The sequence below is a fragment of the Lepus europaeus genome, chromosome 5 (genome assembly GCF_033115175.1).
Source record: "Lepus europaeus isolate LE1 chromosome 5, mLepTim1.pri, whole genome shotgun sequence".
Taxonomy (NCBI): Eukaryota; Metazoa; Chordata; class Mammalia; order Lagomorpha; family Leporidae; genus Lepus; species Lepus europaeus.
In genome coordinates this window covers 37293287-37311378 of record NC_084831.1, presented here as the reverse complement: position 1 = coordinate 37311378, position 18092 = coordinate 37293287, and the positions used below count along the sequence as shown (strand labels likewise).

The following is an 18092-nucleotide window of genomic DNA, read 5'->3' as shown; positions in this document are numbered from 1 at the left end:
CTAGCTCTGGCTGTTGAGGGAATTTGGGGAATACACCAGCAGATGAAAGATCTCTCTCCATCTGTCTCTCTCCCTTTCAAATAAAATGAAAATAAATCGCTTTTAAATTTTTTATTTAAATATTTAATTGAAAGGCAGAGCAATGGGGTCTGGAGGATGGAGGAGAGAAAGTTGGGGGAGATATCTTCCGTCCACTGGTTTATTTTCCAAATGGCTGCAATAGCCAGGTCTGGGCCAGGCCAAAGCTAGCAGTCTAGAACTATATCCTGGTCTCGCCCTTGGCAGGATTGACTCATGCACTTGGGCCATCATTTGCTGCCTTCCACAGTGCATTAGCAGGAAGCTGAATGGGAAGCAGAGCAGCCAGTAATTGAATTAGTCTAATATGGGATGCTGGCATTACAAGATGTAGTTTAACTTACTGCTGTACAACACTGGACCCAATAAATAATTTTTTAAAAAGAAGTCACAAGAAGGGGCCTGTTCTGTGGCATAATAGGTAAAACTACTGCCTGCAGTGCCGGCAACCTGTTTGGGCACCAGTTCGAGTCCCAGCTACTCCACTTACAATACAGCTCTCTGCTAAGGCCTGGGAAAACAGTGGAAGATGACCCAAGTGCTTGGGCCCCTGCACCCACACGGGAGACCTGACTCCTGGCTCCTGGCTTAAGATTGGCCCAGCTCCGGCCATTGTGACCTATGGGATGAACCAGCAGGTGGAAGAACTCTGTCTTCTCCTTCTCTCTCTCTGCCTCTGTCTCTCAAATAAATAAATAAATCTTTAAAATTTTTTTTTCAGTTCTGTAACTTTGTGATGTGTTCTGTAATTTTACATGACCAAATAGCTTTCAAATTTAATCTGTTCCTTCAATATCAGGAGGATTGGGTCTGGTTTTAGTATTTATGAGTTTTATATTAATTCAGATCAGCAAACATACATTATCTGTCTGTTATGTGCCAACACTAAACTGGGTATTAGAATGATAAGCTGCTTAAGTTCTCAGAAAGTTCACTCTCTAACACTCATGAACAATCAGTATTTTTTTTTTTATTTTTTATTTTTATTTTTTTGACAGAGTTAGACAGTGAGAGAGAGAGAGAAAGAGTTATAGGCAGTGAGAGAGAGACAGTGAGAAAGGTCTTCCTTTTGTTGGTTCACTCCCCTAATGGTGGCTATGGCCAGCGCTGTGCCGATCCGAAGCCAGGAGCCGGGTGCTTCTCCCTGTCTCCCATGTGAGTGCAGGGACCCAAGCACTTGGGCCATCCTCTGCTGCCCTCCCGGGCCACAGCAGAGAGCTGGACTGGAAGAGGAACAACCGGGACTAGAACCCGGGATGCCGGTGCTGCAGGCGAAGGATTAGCCAAATGAGCCATGGTGCTGGCCATCAGTATTTATTTTTTATCATTTCAAAAATGTTGTTCATCATAGGTTTAATTTGCAGTTAACCCATTCTTTTATTACCTGGTTACCCTTTTCTCTCCTAATCACTTCTCAGGACCTTTACAAGCATTCCCATTTTCTGAATATAGACATTGACCTTGAAGTATGACACTATTAGTCATTTGGACTATAGCAGCTTATTGAAATTTCTTCAGGTAACAGTGTATACCAAGAGTCAGCAAACTTTTTGTGTAAAGTGCTAGATAGTAAAAAGTTTGGGTCACATTCAAAAATTGTGGGCCATATACAGTCTCTTCTTTGATCATATTCTTTTTAAAAGATAATCTATTTTTTTTCCATTTTTCTGCAAACTTTTTTTTTTATTTTGGTGCAAATTTTTTCTTTTTCTTTTTTAATTTAGTAAATATAAATGTCCAAAGTACAGTTTATGGATTACATTGGCTCCCCCCCCCCATAATTTCCCTCCCACTCGCACCCCTCCCATCTCCCGCTCCCTCTCCCATTCCATTCACATCGATTCGTTTTCAATTATCTTTATAAACAGAAGATCGATTCAGTATATATTAAGTAAAGATCTCATCAGTTTGCACCCACACAGAAACACAAAGTGTAAAAATACTGTTTCAGTACTAGTTATAGCATTACTTTCTGCAAACTTTTTGAAGTCCCTTCAGAGCGGTTGTCAGAGGGTATGGGGAAAAGGGGGCTAGGGAGAGGGTGATTAATGGGTACAGGGCTGCTAGTAGACTGAAGGAAAAACTTCTAACCTTGTTATACCACAGGATGACTATGGTTAAAAATAATTGTTTCAAAATAGCTAGTACAAAAGTATTCTGAGAGGTGGCCGAGCTGCCACTTGAGAAGTCCACATCCCCTAGTGGAGCACCTGGGTGCAAGTCTGCACCCCACTTCTGGTTCCAACTTCCAGCTAGTGGGCACCCTGGGAGGCAGCAGTGATGACTGGAGTACTTGGGCCCTTGCCACCCAACTGAGAGATCCAGATTAAACTCTGGACTCCTGGCTTCAGTTACAGCCTAGCCCTGGCTATTGTGGGCCTTTGGGGAGTAAGTGATCTGTCTGTTTCTCTACCTTTCAAATAAAATGAAAATTAAATAAATTTAAAATAAACATTAAAAAATGTGTGAAATGATAGATATGCCAGCTATCCTGACCTGATCATTATACATTTTATACATGCATTGCAATGTCACCCTGTACCCCATAAATATGCATAATTACTAGGTACATAGTCAAATTAAAAGTAGTTTTGAATCATTCTTTATTCTTAGGCTATAGTTCCCAACTCTTGTTCTAGCTCATCTGTTTGAAAATATGATCTGCAGATTACTAATTCCACTGGGGGGTTCCCTGGAAAAAGTATTCCATGGTCAAATAAATTTGGCAAGTGTTATACACTGTATCATTCTTTGAAAATTTTAAAGCTCGTTGGCATACTAAGGCTTGAAAAAGCTCTTATTTTTCCTTTGAACATCATTTGAGTATATTGCCTACTTATATTCCACAGACCTATTTTCTCAGGGTGTTTGCCTCTATGTGATCATCTCTTGGTCAAAATTAATAATCAGACATATTTTCCCACATTATCCTCTAAATTCACTACTCTGTCCATGCCTACTCAGAAGTTCACTAAAAAAATGTTCTTTATATTTATCTGGGATTGTGAGCTTGAAATTTAAACATGTAAAAAGAGCCAGAATATTTTTCTCAGAGATTTTCTATGTTATCATTTTATGACACTACTAACATGTTTTTGTTTTTCTTTCTTAACCAGGAAAAGTGGGTTGAAGTTGCTTCAATGAAAGTGCCTAGAGCAGGCATGTGTGTTGTAGCAGTCAATGGTCTTCTGTATGTTTCTGGAGGTCGAACTTCCAGCCATGATTTCTTGGCCCCAGGTACCTTGGACTCCGTGGAAGTTTATAACCCTCATTCTGATACATGGACAGAAATTGGTAACATGATCACCAGTCGTTGTGAAGGAGGTGTTGCTGTGCTATGAAATATAAAGTACAAGGGAACACAAGGAACATTTTGAAAATGCAAGATCTGACCTTTTGCAAATCAAACATATTTGATATTAGGACCCTCTGATTCTATTGTATTTTACATGCATTTGGTAGATAAATGACAAAAGAGTGATTTTTCTAAAAAGCCAGGGGAGATATGAAATATATCCTAAGTTAATAAAGAGCTCACACAAACTTGCCAAGCTTGTCAACAATAGAAATTAATTTCTGGACAAATAAACTTGTCCAGCAGTTTCATTTGTAAAACTCTTTGTTAGAGGCTCTGTGGCAAATAGTCTCTCTTACATAACCTATATATGATATAGGAATAATATCAGTAAGACAGGTTTTGTTTTGTTTTTGTTTTTTTTTTTGACAGGCAGAGATAGAGAGAGACAGAGAGAAAGGTCTTCCTTGCGTTGTTTCACCCCCCAGATGGCCGCTACGGCCGGCGCTGCACTGATCTGAAGCCAGGAGCCAGGTGCCTCGTCCTGGTCTCCCATGTGGGTGCAGGGCCCAAGCACTTGGGCCATCCTCCACTGCCTTTCCAGGCTACAGCAGAGAGCAGGACTGGAAAAGGAGCAACCGGGACAGAATCCGGCACCCTAACCAGGACTAGAACCCAGAGTGCCAGCTCTGCAGGCAGAAGATTAGCCTGGTGAGCCGTGGAGCCGGCCCAGTGAGACAGTTTTAAAACTTTTCACTGATGATTTAACCCAGAGCACAATTTTCCATGATGGTAGTTTACCCTATAGAAAGCCAATGAAACAACTTCTCACTTTTATTTGATGGCAGAACTTTTCAACAGTTAAACCTTTTGTTGGCAGCAGATAGACTTGGGAGGGGTATGTGGGAAATATTTACCATTTATATAGATGTATTTGCTTGTTGCTAACACCTAAGAAAATCTTTTGCTCCCCCATTATTTTTGTCTTGATTTTGAGAATGCAAGTGCAGAATTAATTGGAGGTTCTTAATGATTTGATAATACTAGGATGTTGTAATGGGTGATAGAGCTCATCAGGCATTTAGTATTATGCATTTAGAAATTTCTTCTTTGTTTTTGAGACAATCATCAAAATTATATGGATGGCTTCAGGAAGAGGAAATTTGATTAGATTATCGTGCTCTGTGAATCTGCTCGTACTTGGGCAAGCCTGAAAACTGACTTACTACAAAGCTGCCGCTTGGCTTGGAGAAGGCTCAGTTATAGGTACAGATTGAGTATCCCTAATCCAGAAATCTGAAATCTAGCTTTTTGAGTGCTGACATGATGCCAGAATTTAGAGCAATTTGAATTTTGGGATGAGGGATGCTCAACTAGTGTAGTCTATGTAAATATTCCAAAATATGAAAAACTCAAAACTTTTTCCCCAGAAAAACATTCAACAGAATTGTTTTGTTCATTCCTGAGAGGAAGATTCATCTTTTGTGTGGGAACATTACTTATAAATTATTCTTACTGGCCAGTTATTAAAGGTCTTGAATACATTAAGGTTTAACTTGCTGACTAAAGGATTTGAGTTCTTATTTACTGAGATCCTTCAGTATATTGTTGGAAGCATCAGCAACTTAACATAGAAAATCTTTGGACAGCATTAAAAACTCAGGTAGCACTCATATCTAAAATATTTGGTTTGGCCCACAGTATACTTTCTTTCATAAATTAACTATTTGCATGTTATAAAGTGTAGACTATTTAAGATCTCACTTATGTGCCTTTACTATTTCTTGTTACAGACAATCTGTATTTTGTTTCAAAACAGAATTACAAAATACTCCTACAATTAATTCTCACTATCGCATAGTACCAACCTAAAATGGCACTGTGAAGAGAGCTGTTTTGCACTGCCATGGCAGAAATGTTAATGCCAAGACATTCGGTGTTTGGGTTTAATAAATCCAGAAGATCCCTGAAAATAGGTCATTGCAGATATGCTTATTATTTCCTAGGTAATGAAAAGAATGTACTAATAAAATATCTGGGTTCTTTTCTTTACTTGTGTTATTAACTTAGTTTGTTAGCAGTATCCCTGAATCACCATATTGTGGTAGGACTGCATGAGGTTTTTGTTTGTTTGTTTTTTAGCTTGTTTTATCGTTTGGAAAGTATACACTGATTTGTACATTTAATTCCATTTTCTGATCAGCCATTAAAGTGTTCATCCTCCAACTGTGTGACAATTCAATATGTTTCCAAATATCTTGTCTCATTTAATCAAATGAACTTACAAATCAGTTTTCTTTAAAAAGTATGCACTGTAATCTACCTGCAAAACAGCAGTGTTTCTTGTAAAACTAGGCAATAAATGTCTTGTCCCTATTCTGGAAAATAATGCATTTAATTGAGATCAGGGAAAGTTTGAAGTTTGTAGAGCACTTGAGCAAATTATAAGCAAATAAGTGAGTTTTCCCATCAAAACACTTATTCTGAGGAAGATTTGAGAAACATGAGCTTTCTTTCCTTCCATATCAGTCTGTAGTAGACTATTCTCTGTATTAGTAAAAATCCTGTAGCAATTTCAGGACATTGGCTTTAACTGGTAAGCTTCTAAATGGTCAGGAGGTCTAGCTCTACAGTGTAGTTATCAGTTTTGTAGGGCTCTGTTAACAACATGAAATTAAGGTGTTGGCGGAGTTGGTTCCTTCTGAGGACTGTGAGAATCTGTCCCATACTTCTCCTTGGTTTGTAGATGGCCATTATCGTATTCACACGGCATTCTTCCTCAGGTGTCTGTCTCCAAGTGTTCCTTTTTTGTAAGAAAATATATGGGTCAGATTTCCTTAAAGCCCACCCCAGTTACCTCATATTAACCTTACTTTTTAAAAGATCCTATCTGCAAATAAGGTTACTTTCTTAGATACTTGAGGTTAGGGTTTTTTTTGTTTTTGTTTTTGTTTTTTTTTTGGTGGAGTCTTGGTGTTTTTGAGGTTAGGTCTTAACACATAATTCATTCCCTAAAAGGTAGGTAAGAAAGTAAGCCATTTACTACTATAGACTCTGATAAAACCTCTTCCTAGGAAGAATTACTATATGGGGGCTGGAGCTGTAGCATAGCAGGTAAAGCCACATCCCTTAAGGGTGCCAGTTCGAGTCCTGGCTGCTCCACTTCTGATCCAGCTCTCTGCTGTGGCTGGGAAAGCAGTAGAAGATGGCCTAAGTCCTTGGGCCCTTGTACCCACATGGGAAACCTGGAAGAGGCTCCTGGCTCTTGGCTTCGGATTGGTGCAGCTCTGGCCATTGCAGACATCTGGGGAGTGAACCAGTGGATGGAGGACCTCCTTTCCTCTGCCTCTGCCTCTCTGTAACTCTGCCTTTCAAATAAATAAATAAATCCTAAGAAAAAAAAAGAATTACTATATGAAATCCGAGTTAACTAATGTTTGTGTTTTTTTTTTTATCTTTTTTTTTTTTTTTTTTTTGACAGGCAGAGTGGATAGTGAGAGAGAGAAACAGAGAGGAAGGTCTTCCTTTTTGCTGTTGGTTCACCCTCCAATGGCCGCTGCGACCGGCACACCGTGCTGATCCAAAGCCAGGAGCCAGGTGCTTCTCCTGGTCTCCCGTGCGGGTGCAGGGCCCAAGGACTTGGGCCATCCTCCACTGCACTCCCAGGCCACAGCAGAGAGCTGGCCTGGAAGAGGAACAACTGGGATTAGTATCCGGCACCCCAACCGGGACTAGAATCTGGTGTGCCGGCGCCGCAAGGCGGAGGATTAGCCGGCCTGAGTTAATATTTGAATACTTATATAAAGATCCAGCACTCCGGGCCGGCGCCACGGCTCAATAGGCTAATCCTCCGCCTTGCGGCCCGGCACACCGGGTTCTAGTCCCGGTTGGGGCACCGATCCTATCCCGGTTGCCCCTCTTCCAGGCCAGCTCTCTGCTGTGGCCAGGGAGTGCAGTGGAGGATGGTCCAAGTGCTTGGGCCCTGCACCCCATGGGAGACCAGGAGAAGCACCTGGCTCCTGCCATCGGACCGGCGTGGTGCGCCGGCCGCAGCGCACCTACCGCGGCGGCCATTGGAGGGTGAACCAACGGCAAAGGAAGACCTTTCTCTCTATCTCTCTCTCTCACTGTCCACTCTGCCTGTCAAAAATTGAAAAAAAAAAAAAAAAAAAAAAAAAAAGATCCAGCACTCCAGGTGATACCATTCCTCTGATTTATACTTATAACATTTTTTTAAAAGAATTATTTTATTTCTTTGAAACACAGAGTTAGAGAGAGAGGTAGAACCAGAGAGAGAGGTCTTCCATTCCCCTGGTTCACTCCCCAAATGACCACAACGGCCAGAGCTGAGCTGATCCTAAGCCAGGAGCCAGGATTTTCTTTCAGGTCTCCCACGCGGGTGCAGGGACCCAAGGACTTGGGCTATCTTTTACTGCTTTCCCAAGCCATAGCAGAGAGCTGGATCAGAAGAGGAGCAGCCAGGACTTGAACCAGCACCCACATGAGATGCTGGCGCTGCAGGCTGGCGCTGCAGGCTGCAGGCTTTAACCCACTGTGCCACAGCAGTGGCCCCATGCCACTTTTAAAAAAGAATTATTTGAATGGCAGAGTTACAGAGAGAAAGAGAGATTCTCCATCCACTGGTTCAATACCCAAGTGGCCACAACAGCCAGGACTGGGCCAGGCCAAAACCAGGATCCAGGAGTCTCTTCCAGGTTTCCAATGTGGATGGCAGTGTCCCAAGGACTTGGGCCATCTAACTGCTTTCCCAGGATCATTAGCAGGGGGCTGGATCAAATGGAGTAGCCAAGACTTGAACTGGTGCCCATATGGGATGCCAGTGGCTTAACCTACTACTCTAGAACGCTGCCCTTTATATTATTTAAAGTGTTTTTCATGTGTGTTGTGGCTCAGGAGGTTAAGCCACCCCCTGGGACACCTGCATTGGAATGCCTGTGCGAGTTCTGGCTCCTCCACTTGCCATCCAGCTTCCTGCTGATGTATCCTGCGAGGCAGCACATGATGGAGGATGACTCAAGTATTTGAGTTCCTACCATACATTTGGGAGACCCAGGTGGAGTTCCAGGTTCCTGGCTTTGGCCTCACCCAGTGTTGGCTATCACAGGCATTTAAGGAATGAATTACCTGATAAAGATCTGTCACTCTTTCAAATCAATTTAAAAAAAATAATAAGTGGGGCCGATGCTGTGGCCTGAAGTGCTGGCATCCCATATGGGCGCTGGTTCAAGACCCAGCTGCTCCACTTCTGATCCAGCTCTCTGCTATGGCCTGGGAAAGCAGTAACATGGCCCAACTCCTTGGGCCCCTGCACCCACGTCGGGGACCCAGAGGAAGCTCTTGGCTTCAGATCAGCACAGCTCTGGCCGTTGTGGTCAATTGGGGAGTGAACCAGTAGATGGAAGACCTCTCTCTCTCTTTCTGCCTCTCCTCTGTGTAACTCTTTCAAATAAATAATCTTTTTTTTTTTTAAAGTCTTTATTGTAAGACTAGAAATCCAAGAGATTCGATTTTTCAAGTTAAAATTCAAAGTGTTGCCTTTTCTTTTTATTACCACTCCCCAGATGCCCTCAGGATATTTCAATAGAAAGCTGGAGTCAGGAGCAGACCCCCGTTATTAACCCAGACACTCCAATATGGCAAATGCCCAATCCATGTTTGCTGTTTTTTAAGATTTTTTATATGTTAGTTATAGAGAGAGGGACAGAAAGATCTTTCATCACCTGATTCATTCCCCAAATGGCTGCAATAGCCAGGGTTAGGCCAGGCTGAAGACATGAGCCCAGAACTTCATCTGGGTATCCCATGTCGGTGGCAGAGGCCCAAGCACTAGAGCCATCTTTTACTCCCTTCACTGGTGTGGGAGACCTGGAAAAACCTGCTGGCTCCTGATCGGCCCAGCTTCAGCCACTGTGGCCTTTCAGGAGTGAACCAACAGATGGAAGACTTCTCTGTCCTCTCTCTGCCTCTCAAATAAATCATCAAAAAAAAAAGAATAAAAAGATGGCTCCAGCTTGACATCTTTGTAATTGATATGTACTAGTGACTTCATTCAGTATACATATCTGGTGATTGATAGGTTGCCTCTATACCATGCCAAACATCCTAATGGAAACTAGAAAACATGTCCAGTGTTTCTTTGAACATGCTTTCCCTCATAACACTGCTCCCTATCCACTAGTGTCACAGATCCTTTCAGTTCATAAAACGATTACAGCAGGTAAAATAGGCTTGGATATGCTATTCTAAGAGACATCTACCATGAAAGCTCCACACTGGAACCACCTTTTATTTTAAAACACTCATGAATACAAAGACTCCCTCTTGTAGGACAATGTATGTTTCTTTTAATGATCATAAGGCTCTAACAAAGGGAACTTTTTGCATCTTACTTTATATTTCCCAAGATAATTAAAACACTGAAATGTTTAAATGGTTGACTATATAATTCATCAAAAGACTAAACATAAACCATGATATTTAAAAGTTTTGTCAGAGATTTTCACGTTCTTGATCAGGCAACTACTATAAAATAATGTTTTCTTGAAATAAAAAACAATCTATGAAGAATAAACTACCATTGATGGGGTGAGGGGAAACAGCCAAACAGAAGAAAAAAGTGATGCCAAAATGCAACTTTATAAGGTCGTAACAAACATGCTAATGTTATTAACAAAGTAGTCTTATATTTATTCTGTTTGACCAGGTCTCTTGGGTTCTTTCTCTGGATAAATATTTTCAACTAATAAAGTGATTGCAAATGAAAAAAAGGCTACAAGAGTAACCAGTAACCTCAGGGCTTTGAACCAGTTGGGATAATGTGGCAAGAGAAAGAGTTCAATGTGTAATGCTATCCCCAAACCTATTATTACAGTGACTATGGCTGCACTGAGTCTTTCAAAAGTAAGGAGGGCAAACCATGAAAACATAACAGGGGCCATACTATTAGCTAAATTAAGGAAGTCTGGTTTGGCTGGACTATCTTCTGGCAGAGCAAAACCCCACCTGATGCCTCCCAAGAAAGATAGGAAACTGGCACCATAAGCCATCTGTGTAAAAGCTAACATGGGGATATAAGTCTTTGTCATCACCATGACCAGTGGTGGAGCAACAAAGGGGACCAGTCCTGCTAGAGTTATGTACAATGCTGGTTTAGGGCTGTCAGTCAGGTAAGAGATGGTGCTTGGTGGCCTGGGTGGAAGTACTGCTTGCTTCTCCTTCTTCTTAAAGCTGCAAGGGGATGTATGATAGCCTTGTGTCTTGCTAACACACATTGGAAATGATGAGACAAACCAAGGCCTCTGAATCAAAGAGGAAAAGTTCTGCTGGAGAGATGACTTGAGAGCAAGTTTATCTGTTCTGCTGGCTCCTATTCCCATTATGAAAGGGTACTTTAGTATCTGTAAAGAAAACAGAATAGTAAGACAAATAAAATTTTAAAATCACCAGATTTCTTATTCTCAATCTGAAACAATAAGAAGCAAAAAAAAAAAAAAAAAAAAAAACCAAAAAGCTCTTTCTATTAGCACATCAAACTTCCCTTTATTACTTGATATTTTTTAGAAAATGTTTTTATGTGGCCGGTGCCGTGGCTTAACAGGCTAATCCTCTGCCTTTCGGCGCCGGCACACTGGGTTCTAGTCCCGGTCGGGGCACCAGATTCTATCCCGGTTGCCCCTCTTCCAGGCCAGCTCTCTGCTGTGGCCCGGGAAGGCAGTGGAGGATGGCCCAAGTCCTTGGGCCCTGCACCCGCATGGGAGACCAGGAGAAGCACCTGGCTCCTGGCTTCAGATCAGCGAGATGCGCCGGCCGCAGTGGCCATTGGAGGATGAACCAACGGCAAAAAGGAAGACCTTTCTCTCTGTTTCTCTCTCTCACTAACTACTCTCCTGTCAAAAATAAAGATACTTAAAAAAAAAAAAAAAAAAAAGAGAAAATGTTTTTATGTGAAATGTGGAGTGCCAGAGACCAAGTGAGCAAGAGTGAGAACAAGAGGTATCTTCCATATGCTGGTTCAGTCCCCAAGACCCACAACAGGCAGGGATGGGCCAGGCTGAAGCCAGGAGCTCCATTTGGGTACACTACATGGGGGCAGGGACTCCAAGTTCTTCAGCCATCATTGCTGCCTCCCAGGATGCACATTAGCAGGAATGCTGGACTGGAAGTTGAGGTGGAATTTGAACCCTTGCATTTAACATGGAATGTGAGTGTCCTAAGCAGTGGTTTCACTCACTGTGTCACAGGCCTGCCTCATAGCGTATCAAACTTTACAGACAGGCTTAACTGACTACCGAGTTATGTTATTACTGATGAAAGTATTAAAATTATTCAAATAGTAGTATAGCTATACACTGTAAATGTGTACAATTACTATGTGTCAAAAATAAAAAATAAGGGCGGGTGTTTGACACACGTTAAGACACCTCTTGGGATACCTGCATCCCATATTGGAAGTACCTGGAATACAATTTTTGCAAAAAAGATGTATTTATTTGAAAGGCAGCGTTACAGAGTGGCAGAGGCAGAGGAGAGAAGTCTTCCATCCGCTGGTTCACTCCCCAAATGGCAGCATCAGCCGGAGCTGGGATGATCCAAAGCCGGGAGCCAGTAGCTTCTTCCAGGTCTCCCACACAGGTGCAGAGGCCCAAGGATTTGGGCCATCTCCTACTGTTTTCCTAAGCCATAGCAGACAGCTGGATTGGAAGGCAAGCAGCCAGGATGCCAGCACTGCAGGCAATGGCTTTACCTGCTATGCCATAGCGCCGGGTTCCTGGAATACAGTCTACTCCTCCTGCAATTCCAGCTTCCTTCTAACCACCTGGATCCCTGCCACTTGTGTGAGAGACTTGATTAAGATAGCCTGCTCCAGCACTAGCTGTTGTGGGCATCTGGGGAGTGGACCAGCAGATGAAGATCCGTCTCTCAGCTTTTCAAATAAATAAAAATTAAAAATATTATATTACTAAAAACAACACTAATGCGCCTGGGAAAGCAGAGAAAGATGGTCCAAGTGCTTACGCCCCTGCCACCCACATGGAAGACCTGGATGGAGTTCCAGGTTCTTGGATTCACCTTGGTCCAGTCCTGGCCACTCAGGCCATTTTGGGGAGTGAACCAGTAATGGGAGACTGCTCTTTCTGGGGTCGGGGGCTTTGGCATAGTGGGTAAAGCCGCCGCCTGTGGTGCTGGCATCCCGTATGGGTGCCAGTTCAAGTCCTGGCTGCTCCACTTCTGATCCAGCTCTCTGCTATGGCCTGGGAGAGCAGTAGAAGATGGCCCAAGTCCTTGGGCCCCTGCACCTGCGTGGGAAACCTGGAGGAAGCTCCTGGCTCCTGGCTTCAGATTGGTGCAGCTCCAGCAGTTGCAGCTAATTGGGAAGTGAACCAGCAGATGGAAGACTGACTTATCTCTCTCTCTGCCTCTCCTTCTCTGTGTAACTCTGACTTTGAAATAAATAAATAAATCTCAAAAAAAAAAAAAAAAAGATTGCTCTTTCTGCTACTCTGCCTTTTGAATAAAATGAATAAATCTTTAAAAAAGCACAAGTGGGAATGACACTGTGGCATAGTGGGTAAAGCCACTGCCTGCAGTATCAGCATCCCATATGAGTGCCAGTTCAAGTCCCGGCTGCTCCACTTCCGATCCAGCTCTGCAATGGCCTGGGAAATTAGAAGATGGCCCAAGTCCTGCACCCTCATGAGAAGACCCGGAGGAAGCTCCTGGGTCCTGGCTTCAAATCCGCGCAGCTCTGGCAGTTGCGCTAGTTTGGGGGAGTGAACCAGTGGATGGAAGACCTCTCTCTCTGCCTCTCCTTCTCTGTGTAACTCTGACTTTCAAATAAATAAATCAATCTTAAAAGAATCAAAAACAGGCCGGCGCTGTGGCTTAACAGGCTAATCCTCCGCCTTGCAGCGCCAGCACACTGGGTTCTAGTCCCGGTTGGGGCACCGGATTCTATCCCGGTTGCCCCTCTTCCAGGCCAGCTCTCTGCTATGGCCCGGGAAGGCAGTGGAGGATGGCCCAAGTGCTTGGGAGACCAGGAGAAGCACCTGGCTCCTGGCTTTGGATCAGCGAGATGCGCTGGCCGCAGCGGCCATTGGAGGGTGAACCAACGGCAAAAAGGAAGACCTTCCTCTCTGTCTCTCTCTCTCACTATCCACTCTGCCTGTCAAAAAAAAAAAGAATCAAAAACAAAAAAGTACTAATTACTGTTGAAATGCTATTTTATGTACCAAGAAGAAATCTGCCTTCCAATTTAGCTTTATAAATAGTGCCTGCTTTTCACAGCTCTATGCTTTTGTTATGTGTCTCTCCCTAGAATTCTGGTTTTTAACTAACTTTCCTATGTAGGGAACTTATTTTTGAAAATTCAGCTTGAAGGTTTCTTTTACTCCTCTCCAGTCTGATTTAGCATTCTTATAGTAAATACTCTAAACAAACTTTCATCATAATTCTCCTCACAATGAATTAAAATTGTGTGTTTACTTATCTTTGTCTCAGTAGACTTGCATGCTAGGACCATATTTTTTTCTCTGCCCTGAAAAAAAAAAAAAAAAAAAAACAACCTCCACTACCTTTATGGTCTAACTAAAAGACTCTGCTTTAAAGAGTAGATACTGGGCCGGCGCTGTGGCTCACTAGGCTAATCCTCCGCCTAGCGGCGCTGGCACACCAGTTCTAGTCCCGGTCGGGGCACCGATTCTGTCCCGGTTGCCCCTCTTCCAGGCCAGCTCTCTGCTGTGGCCAGGGAGTGCAGTGGAGGATGGTCCAAGTGCTTGGGCCCTGCACCGCATGGGAGACCAGGAGAAGCCCCTGGCTCCTGCCATCGGATCAGCGCAGTGCGCCAGCCGCGGCGGCCATTGAAGGGTGAACCAACGGCAAAGGAAGACCTTTCTCTCTGTCTCTCTCTCTCACTGTCCACTCTGCCTGTCAAAAAAAAAATAATAAATAAATAAAAAAATAAAGAGTAGATACTGGACTTCAGCTTAACAGACCAACAACTAAGACAGTGTGAGATGAAATAAAGTGGAACAGTTACATAAGAATCTTGATGATTCCATAACCATGCTAGGAATGATCCCGGCTTGGGGCCTTTTCCCCTTGTCACCGTTCGGAGTGCTCTTCCTTTAGTGACCCATGTGGCCCACTCCTATCTGACCATCCTGTTCCTAAGTGTGATCCTGCATCTGTTCCTGACATTCCCTAGTCCCTTTCCCTGATGTGTCCCTTTCCACAACACAACAACACTCCCCACTGGATATAGGAAATACTCAACTTACATGTATTCTATGCGACTCTTCCCCTCAACCGGAATTAATGAGGACAGGATTTTTGTCTTTTTGCACTGCTGCTGCCCAGCTAGAGCAGTTTTTGGCAAACAGTGGTCAAATATTGAGTGAATAAACCCACCTTTGGAGATGCTTGAGAAAGCTTCTGGATGACGTGAAGCATACTGGCCCTATTAAATGTCTTGTTCAGGAAGATGCCAGGCAGTTGTGATCAATGTATTTTTACAGGTAAGTGAAGGGGCAGAATCAGAAGCATGTTGCTGTGTATAAATAAGATATCACTTAATTTTTAACTTTTATTTATTAATTTTTAAAAAGTAGTAACTCATGAGAATTTCTTTCATATAACAAAGTTTCAGCAACACATTAATGAAATAGATCTTTTCTTCCCCAAACTATTCTTTTAGCTTTGGCTGACTGGTCTAACAAAGAACTGTGCACACTGACAGATGATCTAGATTTTTTTTTTTTTTTTTTAAATTTTTGACAGGCAGAGTGGACAGTGAGAGAGAGAGAGAGAGACAGAGAGAAAGGTCTTCCTTTGCCGTTGGTTCACCCTCTAATGGCCGCCGCGGTAGCGCGCTGCAGCCGGCGCACCGCGCTGTTCCGATGGCAGGAGCCAGGTGCTTCTCCTGGTCTCCCATGGGGTGCAGGACCCAAGCACTTGGGCCATCCTCCACTGCACTCCCTGGCCACAGCAGAGAGCCGGCCTGGAAGAGGGGCAACCGGGACAGAATCCGGCGCCCCGACCGGGACTAGAACCCGGTGTGCAGGCGCCGCAAGGCGGAGGATTAGCCTGTTGAGCCACGGCGCCGGCCAGATGATCTAGATTTTATAAACACATTCACCACTTCCTAGTATGTAACACTGCACAACGGCTTTCTTTAAATGCTAGTTTTCTGATCTTTATAACTGAATGTCATAGCTTTGCTTTCCTTTTTTTTTTTTTTCCACGTCAGTGTCTACTTTAAGGCTTAAGAGTTTATAACTTGGGGCCAGCACTGTGGCTCACTTGGTTGATCCTCTGCCTGTGGCGCCAGCATCCCATATGGGCGCCAGGTTCTAGTTCCGGTTGCTCCTCTTCCAGTCCAGCTCTCTGCTGTGGCCCAGGAAGGCAGTGGAGGATGGCCCAAGTGCTTGAGCCTCTGCACCCGCATGGGAGTCCAGGAGGAAGCACCTGGCTCCTGGCTCCGGATCGGTGCAGCGCGCCAGTCAGCAGCCATTTGGGGGGTGAACCAATGGAAAAGAAAGACCTTTCTCTCTGTCTCTCTCTCTCACTGTCTAACTCTGCCTGTCTAAAAAAAAAAAAGTTTATAACTCAAAATAATGAAAATAGAAACCTATACGTTTAGCTGTGAGCCAATGGCTGAACTCTGGGTTTTAAATATAGTAACTCTAATGCTCATAATAACCTCATCAACATGGTACTGGGCGACAACACAGCCTGTTAAATTAGAGTACAGACTTTTGTGTCAAACAATTGCGGCTGGAATTCAGGCTCCACTACTTATTAGCTATGTGACTGAACAAGTTACTTAATCTTCATGGTATAATTCACTTGCACTCAAAATAAGGACAGTAACAACTTCTTCATAGGATTGTTGTAAAAATTTGGCAAGTTAATACATGGGGGACGGCACGAGTTAAGTTGCTGCCTACAACACCAGCATCCCTTTTTGAGTCCTGGCTGTTCCTTTTCTGATCCAGTTCCCTTCTAATGCACCTGGGAAAGCAGCAGAAGATGGCCGCAGTGCTTGGAGCCCTGCCACCCTCCTGGGATGCAGCTGGTTACTGGCTCCTGACCCCTTTTGAGGATGGAAGATGTCTGTCTCTCCTGCTATGACTCTGCCTTTCAAATAAGTCTTTTTAAAAAATAATGCATGTAAAGAGCTGAGAACTGTACTCAAAAATACTAGCACTCAAAAAACACGATCTATTATTCTTGGAGGGTTCAGAACGCTGTCTAATGTAAACAGCAATTAAATGGCTGAGTGAGAATATGAATCTATACCTGACAGTCCCATTTTTAACCAGGAGACATTAAGTGGCTAAAAAACAAAGCCTACAGCTCTAATTTTTTAAAAATAAATTTATTTAAAGAATTTCTTTATCACAGGTCTTATGGCTGTATACCATTCAATTCTGTACATGGAAGCAAATAGGGATAGAGATTTCTGAGTTTATCACACTGACATCCTCACTTCTGCTTAAAATCACTTTATATGGGGCCGGTGCTATGGCACAGTGGGCTAAGCCGCCTCCTGTAGTACCGGAATACCATACAGGCACCGGGTCAAGTCCCGGATACTCCTCTTCCTATCCTGCTCTCTGCTGTGGTCTGGGAAAGCAGTGGAAGATGACCCAAGTCCTTGGGCCCCTACACCCGCGTGGGAGACCCAGAAGATGCTCCTGGCTCCTGACTTCGGATTGGCGCAGCTCCGGCCATTGCGGCCATTTGGGGAGCGAACCAGCGGATGCGAAGACCTTTCTGTCTGTCCCTCCTACTGTCTGTAGCTCCACCTTTCAAATTAATAAAATCTTTTTTTTTTTTTTTTCGGACAGAGTGGACAGTGAGAGAAAGAGAATGGAGAAAGGTCTTCCTTTTTGCCGTTGGTTCACCCTTCAATGGCCGTCGCGGCCGGCGCGCGGCGCTGATCCGAAGGCAGGAGCCAGGTGCTTCTCCTGGTCTCCCATGCGGTGCAGGGCCCAAGCACTTGGGCCATCCTCCACTGCACTCCCGGGCCACAGCAGAGAGCTGGCCTGGAAGAGGGGCAACCAGGACTAGAACCCGGTGCCCCGACCGGGACTAGAACCCGGTGTGCCGGCGCCACAAGGCGGAGGATTAGCCTGTTAAGCCACGGCGCCGGCCTAAATAAAACCTTTAAAATCACTTTATACATGAGGACCTTCTGAACCATCCCATTTAAAATCACCCCCGCTCCCCTAACACCTTGAAAACCCCCTACCCACTGCAGCACGTACTTTCCAACTCATGAATATTAAAGTGAAAAGTGATAGCCTCAAGCCTAGGTGATGCGGGATTTAAAGGTGGAAACCTTAGCGCCATTTCCCCAACGGGAACGCTGCAAACTGCAAGCCTTAAAATGACCACCGCGAAAAGGAGGCAAAGTTTAGACGCAATGATCCTCGGGCAATAATGTCAGACAGTGCCCGCACCTCCTACTTCACCTCCAGCCTTTGGTGCCCTGCTTCCGAACCGCCTCCGTGGCCCTGATACTCACCTGGAAGCTTCGCACGGGGAGCTGGAACAGCCAGAGAACTTTAGAAAGGCACTTCCGGCCAGTGCAGGGAGACAACCTCCCCTACTTCCTGAGAAGCAAAAATATGTGTCCGGGTGGGGACGTGACCTCTGCACACTGGTTCCCAGATCCAGCTTTCCGTCTTGGGACTAT

General features: G+C 44.1%; 2 protein-coding genes and 1 long non-coding RNA gene across 8 annotated transcripts in view; 1 reads left to right on the top strand and 2 right to left on the bottom strand.

The window, feature by feature from the left end:
• The window catches only part of IPP (intracisternal A particle-promoted polypeptide), a 116007-nt gene extending 110396 nt beyond the window's left edge, over positions 1-5611 (top strand). For 4 of the 6 annotated variants that reach the window (XM_062191209.1, XM_062191207.1, XM_062191206.1 and 1 more), the window contains one exon: positions 3195-5611. In XM_062191209.1, coding sequence (XP_062047193.1) covers positions 3195-3419 — 225 coding nt within the window. In that variant the 3' untranslated portion in view covers positions 3420-5611. The remainder of the gene's footprint in view (positions 1-3194) is intronic. The other 2 variants (XM_062191212.1, XM_062191211.1) reach the window with 2 other exon arrangements.
• Positions 3773-6727, bottom strand: LOC133759742 (uncharacterized). Its single transcript, XR_009865917.1, has 2 exons — positions 6610-6727; positions 3773-6176 (listed from the first exon to the last, which is right to left on the bottom strand). It is a non-coding gene; the product is annotated as an uncharacterized LOC133759742 (long non-coding RNA).
• Positions 6728-8909: 2182 nt separating this feature from the next.
• TMEM69 (transmembrane protein 69) lies at positions 8910-18054 on the bottom strand. Its single transcript, XM_062191204.1, has 3 exons — positions 17922-18054; positions 14801-14939; positions 8910-10791 (listed from the first exon to the last, which is right to left on the bottom strand). Exons 2-3 carry the CDS (start codon positions 14840-14842, stop codon positions 10081-10083), a joined length of 753 nt encoding a protein of 250 aa, XP_062047188.1. The 5' UTR covers positions 14843-14939; positions 17922-18054; the 3' UTR covers positions 8910-10080.
• Between the last annotated feature and the right edge of the window lie 38 nt (positions 18055-18092).